At 35.5% G+C, this 9,944-nt stretch overlaps 1 protein-coding gene across 1 annotated transcript in view; it reads left to right on the top strand.

Moving 5' to 3' along the window:
• LOC135218187 (protein fem-1 homolog A-like) overlaps window positions 1-8,319 on the top strand; it is a 13,212-nt gene extending 4,893 nt beyond the window's left edge. Inside the window, exons 5-9 of the mRNA XM_064254338.1 lie at window positions 5,744-5,891; window positions 6,148-6,252; window positions 6,416-6,634; window positions 6,883-7,070; window positions 7,216-8,319. Of these exons, the coding sequence (XP_064110408.1) occupies window positions 5,744-5,891; window positions 6,148-6,252; window positions 6,416-6,634; window positions 6,883-7,070; window positions 7,216-8,319 (1,764 nt within the window). The remainder of the gene's footprint in view (window positions 1-5,743; window positions 5,892-6,147; window positions 6,253-6,415; window positions 6,635-6,882; window positions 7,071-7,215) is intronic.
• The last annotated feature ends 1,625 nt before the right edge of the window (window positions 8,320-9,944 follow it).

The following is a 9,944-nucleotide window of genomic DNA, read 5'->3' as shown; positions in this document are numbered from 1 at the left end:
ATTTGGCACAACTACATTAATTTGTATATTTGGAAGAAAATTTTGATAAAGGAAACTTGAACTTGCAAAATACACAAAATATATCATATAGGTCCCCCCAAAAGTGAAACGTGCTATGCACTAACATCTGATTAGAAATGTATTTTTCATTATACTAAAACCACGAGTAATTTACATATTAATATAATTTGATCAAGATCATTGCAATGAAATGTTATTGTTGGTGATCTTCGTACATTTGTAGTAATTGGACATTAGAATTGAAATGTAAAAAAAAAAAAAAAAAAAGGAAAATTCTGGAATCTGGCATCAGGAGACCACCAGGACCAACAAAGTCACAGTAACAGAGAAGGGTTAACTCAAGGTCTAATTTTCAAGACCAAGCGCCAACCCAAGTAAGCCCCATCGAAGGACATGTTTATTGCTGCCAAAAACGTTCTTTCTCAATGTCATTTTAAATCTACGGCTACCCAAAAGGAAGGGCCCGTCTCAGCATAAAATTCATTCTAAAACAATAAAACGATTGAACATTCTATAATATATTATATACATATATAGTATACATATATGGACACACACGCAAGCACGTGGGTGAGTACATTGATAAGCCAATATTTACCCTTATGAACGAGAATTCGTCAACTAAGTACCGGTATAAAATATATCTTCCGTTACTTAATTTAATTTTCAAACGGTGGAATTTTATGATAATTGATATGAAAGTATAGCGATCCTCAGCATTCGGTAAAGTATCGTAGGCGGCCAGTCGAATTTAAACTATCAACTAAATGTACAAATCTATCGCAATATTTCTTACATTATTCCTTGTCCTTACACGTTTAATACCTGCAGTGGACTAAATACACAAGCTGGATAGAGAAACCTCTTAATATTGGCAAATAATACGCATACATATTAACATATCCTTGTGGGATGGAAACTTGTATATTGCAGATATCATAAGAGTGTTTGATCGTCAGAACGATCTAGGACTGCGCTTTTATGTCATATTATATGATAAACTCTATACAAACTCTTTTACTATCTACGCAAACTGAAAAATTAGACATTTATACATTACAAAATACTTACACACATACCTGAAGTCATATAAATGCACCAACACACACACATACACACACAGGCATATTTAAACGCTATCATTCATTACTTAAACAGAAACATAAGTTGAATATGCTTATTTTTCTTCTATATCGTAAGCCTATGACAGGCTGGAAGGAGGTGGGGCAGAAACAGATTCATATGGTTTGACCAATTGTCTTCAAGAGCCATACCTGGCTCAGCCAATTAGGGCACTCAGTCATGTACTCCCATCGTCTTGCTTCTGCATGGATCATTCCCCAAGAAATGGATACAGGAATGAATTTATTATATACAATATTCAGCTAGTGTTCATTTTTTTTATAATTTCTAATCATGGTACGTCCATTTATTTAGCTTGGTGGATCTATGAAACAAGTTTATTTTTGTCTATAAGCAATTTACTTTTATTACAGGTCAAACAGTGCTAGAAATGGTCGAGATGGGCGGGCAAGCGGCTGAAAAGAATTCCGTAACGTGAATAGCATCTTGGGTAGCCACTGGTCTAAGGATTAAGGATATTTCAACCCCGCCTCCTTCCGAGTCCTGCCGTCATAAATAGGCCAGAATTGTCAAAAATCTCAGTTTCGTCTTTTCTCCAAGTGTGGTGATACGTGGCTCTCTCAGTCGTGAACTTCCACCAGTGATAAAAGACTCCGAAATGGACGGGAACGCGAATTCTTTCGTATACAGCACAGAGGTAAATGACATTAACATATCTTTTCAGTTTTCGCCAGGGAGAATATTTTATGTGAAACAAAAACAAAAAGGAATACGAAATTACGATTATGTTCATTTTCTTCATGTTTTGATTTGGTTTAGCACGTGTTTTTCAGGGAAGAATATTTTGTTGTTACAGGTTTACATACTTTCGAAAAAAGTTCACTATTTAGGTATGTGTAATCAGTAGGAGCCTACAGTTATATTTTAACAAATATAAAGTTTACTCAAGGAACCTGTAATCTTGGGTCAAATTTTGTCCAGACATTGTTTTTTTTTTGGAAAAGTTAAATGTTGAGTTTATTATTGAAGCTTTGCCGGGATCTTTTTAATTCTAAGAGTGGCTTTTTCAATGTTGAGACTTTACTGTGTCAAGATGTGCGTTGAACTTCTTCGTTAAAGAGATGTCCATTTAAGCTATGTTAATCAAAGCCTGCAATGTCTTGAGCAAATAATTTTGTTAGTAAATATGATAACTCATATTAGTAGTTTAGCCTTACTGATTGGGTCGTTATATAAAAACCTTCTTTAGTTATCTGTATTTATGTATTTTTTATGAACTGTTCAGTTACTTATGACATTATCCTGATTCGCTACACCACATTCAGTATTTGATCTCTCATACTTAGATATTCCTTAATTGGTGCTTCTAAAAACTAAGGTCTCTGATGGTTGTGAAAAGTACAGAAATCCACACATAAGCATTTAATCACCTTCACCGACCAACCACTAAGATCGTTACTGCCTCACTATTTGCACGTCTGTATTCCTTATTTTGACTTTTGATGTGAGAGATTTTCATTTAGCTTGGATTTTGTTGCTGTTTTTATATTTCTCGGGTTGTAAATTAAGTTTCACGTTTGGATTTTTCCTAGGCTGACTTTGGTGCAATATTGCGAGTTACAAAAAGTCGAATGTGTTATATCTGTTATGTTTTGAAATATTTGTAGGATTTATTCTTGAAGTTTGACGTCATGTCTGTCACTTTCTCGTATGTTCGGGTGATAATGATGTTCAAGGCTCATTTGGTCATATTCTTGTTTGTGAGTCTCTTGAAAATAAGGAACATTAAGATAATGTTGTGTTCTGGCTGCTCGGTGTTAATTTTTTCAGTACGGTATTAATTTTTTTTTTTTTTGCTGAGGGGTTTTAAATAAGAATGTCTCATTTATTTTGAATTAATTTTTTCCTTTCTTCCTCTTCGCACATTTGTCTTTATTTGTGCTGGGAAATTATCAGCTTTCATCTTTCTCGGATCAGGGTCTTTCAATCTGCGGTCTTTACCGTACATTGGCCATGCTAGTTCCCTTATACATATTTCCAGCTCATTTCCCAGATTCTAGAATTTGAAAAAACTTATCAAATTATCACACCTGCTTCTACCGTGGATATATTCAGCTCTAAAAACTTGTACTTGTTACCAATTTCTGATCATTTTATGCCGTGATTCATCCCCCTGGTCTTAGATTTCAGAGTCACAGCTTCTGAAATTAAGAATTTGTACCATATTTTTGGTATATGGTTTCCTGTCTAAATATTGTTCTGATGAGTCATTTTCCCCTGAAATTATTTTCTATAATTTCGTGTCATCTGAGCATCTTGGATTTTGGTCATAGTCTACCCTTGCAAAGTATCAGTTTTGTCTTTTCTGAATTAGTATTTCAAACTATGGTCCTTCCAACTCTTTGGTTATTCTACTAATTTTTTTATGTATGTATTAAAAGCTTATCTCTAAGAAAGCATACACGATGTCGTGACTGAATTGTTGTTCATTAAAAATTCACCTTTATAACAGAAAATTGTCTCAACACTGAAAACAGAGGCTTCCAAATACCGTTCCGGTTTTGCTAAATTCTTCGTTTTCAGTTTTCAACTTCTGGTCACTAATGTATTTTACTGATATGTTGTGAATTTAGTAACAGGACTTCAAGTCTCGTCTTTGTCATTGACAGCAACTTTCCTTTTTCAATATTATATTCCCTTCGTCATCGAATGAATCATTTTTCGTCTTTTCGATCCTACAATGATTGTCTTTGGGTTTTTATTCTTGATATCACTTTTTTCTACTTGTAATCATTTCTCTCAGATTTTTACGAAATAGATGATAATAATATTCTTCTGCTTAAAAACTTTTGTTGTTGATGGTTTTAAAAATTTAAAACGTTTTGCCGTTTTCTCATTCAAAATTATTCGCGTAGAAATTTTCCTCTTGTATTGTTTTATTTTTCATTTATATCTTAATAATTTAAGTAATATCTCCATTAATATGAATTTGACCATTGCTCACTTGAAAGACAGCTATCAAGCACATACCTCATACACATGCAGTGAAATTTCTATTTCCTTCTCCCCCGAAACGAAAACATATAACTTTTTCTTCTCCTTTACCTTACGATAGTTATTCTCACACCGGGCTTTTTTTTTTTTTTTTTTAACTTGATTTCTATTGTCACTTTTCCGTTTCTGATCATGGCTCACCGAACACATTTGGACTCCAAGTCACAATGAAAATAATTCAAATATAAATGAGTCAGTGGCGAATTGATAGTAATTTGTACTTGGCATAACTATAAGTACTGTACTGAATCCTACTAAAGTCATATTGAATAAGTATTTTAAAGCAATGAGACTAAGACGAATTTTTTCATTCACCAAATCAAACGTTGAAGCTTACTCATGAGATTTTCTTGAAATAATTTTTTTTTTCAGTTTTGATATAAGATATTATGAGGACACTCCCAACAATATTCTGTCTTTTCCTATTCGTGTATAAATATCTCAGAATGCAACGATTTTCAGACATTTACGAAACTTGAAAAAGAAACCCACAAAATTATAAGTATTTACATTTCTATTTTATTTACTTGTAAATACTTATAAGTAAACACGTTATACACAGCAATTCTATGGGTTCCTTTTTTAATCTTCAGAAGAAAAATGAAAGAAGATTTTGTTTGGTTCATTTACGAAACTGTTAACTAGATGATTTTCAATAATTGCAAAGAAGGTCTACAAGAATTCAGCAAATAGCCAATGCGATAAATATTTCCGTAATTATTCAACACGAAATAGCTTCTACTGTTATTCCCATGTTCATCTGCGAGACTATTATTTCTACATATCCATTCACTTTGTTTTATCGGTATCGGGTAGAATACTCTAAACGTGATTTATGTATTTGAAAGCTAAGATTTGAATAGAAAGGCAGTGTAAGAGTTCAAAGAAATGTATACAATACTCCGCAATTATGGCACATAGGCCATCATTTTGATGTATTTCACCCGCCGAGAGAAGTTTCTCTCCGAATGCACTTTTTTAACGAGAATCTTCGTGCGCATATTATGACCACACAGAGAATGTATGTCATCAAGATTATACGAGTAATCTTCGAGACATCAACTTATTAACAGTAATGCTGATATTGAAAAAAAGAAATGCACAGTTCTCTGTACAGATTTATCTGTACAGAGATATTGTTCATATACATAACTGTGGAATTGTTTCTCCATTTCAGGACTCATGCTGCTATGAGTATTTCTTAACTGATATTATTATTATTATTATTATTATTATTATTATTATTATTATTATTATTATTAATTCATTTTGTCTATCATAGTCATCCTATTCGACTGCGTGTTATTCTTTTTTAGTGTGGGGTTCCGGTTTGCCTCCTGCCTCTTCGAGTCCATCACTTTTCTCATTTTGTACGCTGTTTCTGGTAGCACACTCTTCTGTATGAGTCGTGGAGCTACTTCGGCATTTGTTTTTCTAGGTTCCTTTTCAGAGAGCTAAGGATTGTGCCTAGTGTTCCTATGATATATTATTATTATTATTATTATTGTTGTTGTTGTTGTTGTAGTTGCTGTTGATGAAGCCGCATTAATTTTGTTTATCTCATTCTTGTACGGTGTATTTTTAGTCATCTCCATCGGGCACTGAGCACTGCCATGAGGAGGCCAAGGAGGACGAACGTTCTTTATTGTGCATGGCAGCTCTTCGTGGACATAAAAACTTCGTCAGATTCCTCGTTGAATCCCAAAATGCACACATCGAAGAACTGGGCACAGGTATGTCATTTTTTATGGTCTTTGAAAGTTAGCTTTCTCTGACCCACTGCACTGGGATAATGTTTGAAAACTACAATGGTCTCAGAGAGAGTGCTTTGACATTTTACATAGAAGGTAATTTGCGGCATCAGACGTATAATTGGAGTGTTTCTCTTTGCAGTTGCAGTCCGAGGAATTCTTGTACCTGGAGTGCGTGCTTTATGGTGTGCTAGTGTTAGAGGCCACTACCGGATAGTTTAATTTCTCCTTTCCAAAGGGGCTAATCCCAATGGCGTTACTACTTTCAAAAGCTCTCCGTTGCGAGCAGCATGTGAGCAAGGCCACCTCCATACTGTCAGACTGCTTGTGCAACACGGAGCAGGTGAGTTTCTGCTTTGTTATATATTGCTTGGGCTGATGTTCGCTAAAGCTTGCTCACATCAAGTGCTATATTTTGTTGTCTACTGCAATGCAGTTATAGATATCCCAAATCCAGATATCCCAATTCTTGCTTTGGCTCTTATTCATCGGTATATTTTTTCCAGATATTGATGCTACTAATGAAAGCTCTGTCACTTCTCTGATGATAGCTTCCTTCTACGGCTATTTGGAAATTGTCAAGTGCCTCTTAGATGCTGGTGCTGATGTGAACAATAAAAATAAAAACGGGAAAAGCGCACTGCATTACTGCTCAGAAGCAGGCCATGTGGAGGTCATGAAAGCGTTGCTGGACCACAACGCTCTGATGGATGCTGACAGCACTGGTGAGTCCTGTTTTAGATTCTTCTGTTTACAGATATCGAAATCTTATTCTGAACTTGACCGATGTGGTTTCGAATGCTGGCATGTGATGAGTTGATTAATATTCCATCAAATTTTTTTTTTTTCTGTTTCGAACAAAGAACTGATAGTTTTCGGTGTTTGCAAGATGTACCTAACTCTATTCCAGTAATATAAATATGAAACAAGGCAAAGCTATAAATGTTTTGTTCTCATTGTCTTCCCTTACCAGAAATAAAACCCTTGCTGGTTGCAAGCAGTCGCGGTTACAAGGACATGGTAGAATATCTAGTGACCAGAGATGATTTGATAACTATAAGAGAAAAAATCGATGCATTGGAGCTACTTGGAGCTTCCTTTCATCGAAACGGAAGATATGGTCACTACAATCAACTACTGGACATCAGCAATGAGTCAGAGGTAAGTTTTTCATGAGACGCTCTTATGATTTCATCATTGATTCATTGATCATACGAGCCTTTTCATTTTGCATCGCATAGTATGGATCTGACTGCACTGATCTATTCTTTGTTGACTTGGCTAACTACAGTTGTGTTTTTTCCAGTGTTACAAACCTAAAATGTTGGAATATATTTCCAGGTATGGCAACGGCGCCCTGATTTATCCAAAATCTGAGGATAATGTGTCATGTACTTCACAAGAGGACTTCAGTGAGGTCACCACCTTGCAGGAATTAGAAGATATAGAATTAGACCCTGAGGAAATTCATTTGCAGTCGCTTCTCGTGATGGAAAGGGTTTTAGGTTCCGGTCACATGCAAACAATGAGGAGTATTAGGGAAATGGGGTTTGATTATGTAGATGAAGGTGCTTTCAAGATGTGCATTGACTTGTGGGTTCACGCCATCGATACACAACGCAATCATCTACATCCACTAAAGCAGAGTAGGATGTTTCATTTCGAGTCATTCGTTGGCTTGTTTGGATTCATGGCAAACAGTGAGAACGCCCGTATCGGGAATTATAACCCGAGGGAATATTTTGATGATTTTATGTGCGTATTTGATAGAGTCGTAATAGAAATAGAACTATTTATCTCTTCATTAAATAAAGCTGACGATCATGTAAGGATGAAACGTGAATTTAACCCTCGCCGGTTTATGAATGTAGCTTTGCATTTATTACTACCGTTTATAAGTATACAGCCTGGCCTCACAAAATCTCAGTGGGAGACGGTGAAAGAAGCATTGTACAAACTGGTGAAGTTGAATCCCAGGAATTCCTCGGGTTCGACTCTGCTGCACATGGCTTGCTCCAGAAAATTTAAGGACGTTGAAGATTCGATAATACCGGCGTCTGTCACTCCCAAAACCGAAATCGTAGACCTTCTGTTAGAGACTGGCTGTGATCCCAGTGCCACAGACCACGAAGGTAACACGCCCCTCCACGAACTCGCTATGAATAAAGTGTGTCCCAAAGATGCGGTAGATGCCCTCTTGTCGGGTGGGGCTCACTTAGACGCAACAAATAGTCAGGGGCAAACTTTTGCGTCTTTGAGAGCTTCCCGAGGACAGCCTGTCTCTCAACTGGTGAATGTTGTCCGTCACACCTCTTTGCAATGCCTGGCTGCAGCGAGCATTCGGAGACATGGGATTCCTTACAAGGATGTCTTGCCTTCCAGACTTGTGAAGTTTGTAGACATCCACTGATGTGACGGACATTTTGTGCATCGGTAATGCTGGATCTCTGTGACATGATGTATACCTTAAATGTGCTTGTATTTAGAAAATTTCTTCTATATTTGTTTTGAATTTACATTGGCTATGTAATCATTATCTGTACAAAGTTAACTATAACCTCGAAGATTCTCTAATATATAATAATTGTGTTTGTACGGAAGCTAAATTCTAGTGTGCAGTGTATGTATGGTGACAGTATATTTTTCATATATATCTTTTCATAGAGCCTCACTGACTGTAGAAATCATTTAGTTTACAAAGATGTGGAAAGAGTTCCCATTTGGTATTCATACCTTTGTTTCTTTTGTCATCTCTTTTTCGCGGTATTTCTTTCATTAATGTTTTGCCTCCTTCTATAGCTTCCAGAAAATTTATCTCGGTAATTCGTGATTCACTGTAAATTAATAACTATCTTATACCGTAGAAAATGAAAGAGCCGAGATGCTTGCGTTTTCTATGCTTTGTAATGATATTGTGTTATTAAGCTGTCTTAAAAATATATCCCCTTAAATCGATTTGTAGTTTGATTTTACTTCTAAAGTAGTCGTCTTCTTCTATGAAAAAAAACAAACATATTTCTTATAGGTAACAAGGTAACTAAAGCTCGCTGGGGGGATCTGTCACATTGAGAGGCGCAGTTGTCACTGGATAGTGATTTATAATTTTCTCATCAACGCTGTTTTTATAATTGATTCCATAAGAAGAACGAAAAGATAATCCAGGTAACACTTGGATCTATCTTTCCGTTGTACGTAAGCTTTATGAAAATATTAAATTGGGAATATTTGAATATCTTAAATATATTTGTCACCTTGAATATGATATACCAATGTATGGCATACTTATCACCGCATTTTTCTTACGATCTTATTCCCACGATTAATCTCAGCGCACACAAACCACATTTTGTAATTAATCTGTCCCACAGTTACGTTACTTCATCTTCATAAAGATTATTGCATTTTACTACCACTTTCATGTAGTCTTAGATCTAATACAGTAGCTAAAATCGTCGTTAGCGTGTTATTAATGTATAGTAAAATAAGATACTGCGCCATCAACTAGGTAGTGCAATAATCGAGTAAAAATAAAAAAGACAACTCTCAGCCATCGCAACTAGACCTAATCTACTTGAATGACATAATGCCTTACTGTTTAGTTCAGATTAATTTGCTAATTGAGTTCAAGCGACAAAGGGAAGCAGTTCAAGTAACGCGTTTCTATTGTCCTGGTCTTTACACGATGAGTCATTCAAAACCAGCGAACTGTTTTTAGGCTTTTTGTCTTGATAGAATGGGAGGGATGAAAGAAGTGATCATTATCTGCTCTCTTATTTTCTTGGAATGTCAATTTGGAGATAAAGCACTGATTCTCATTCCACTGTTGCGAATTATAAATGCTGATTGTCATTTAGTACTTGTCTTTCGTTTTCCAATAAGCAAATTAATTTTCCTAACCACTGAAGTACTAGTTACCCAGGTCTTGACAAGGTATTTGTTAGTGATTAATAGCCTCATAGTAAGCTTATTAGTTTCGTAAAAATATATGTGATAACTCATCAAGTTGTGATATTAGCGTGAAGATATGTATGTTTA

The sequence above is a fragment of the Macrobrachium nipponense genome, chromosome 9 (assembly GCF_015104395.2).
Source record: "Macrobrachium nipponense isolate FS-2020 chromosome 9, ASM1510439v2, whole genome shotgun sequence".
NCBI lineage: Eukaryota > Metazoa > Arthropoda > Malacostraca > Decapoda > Palaemonidae > Macrobrachium > Macrobrachium nipponense.
Note: the sequence above shows the minus strand (reverse complement) of the source record. Positions and strands in the feature narration are given on the sequence as shown.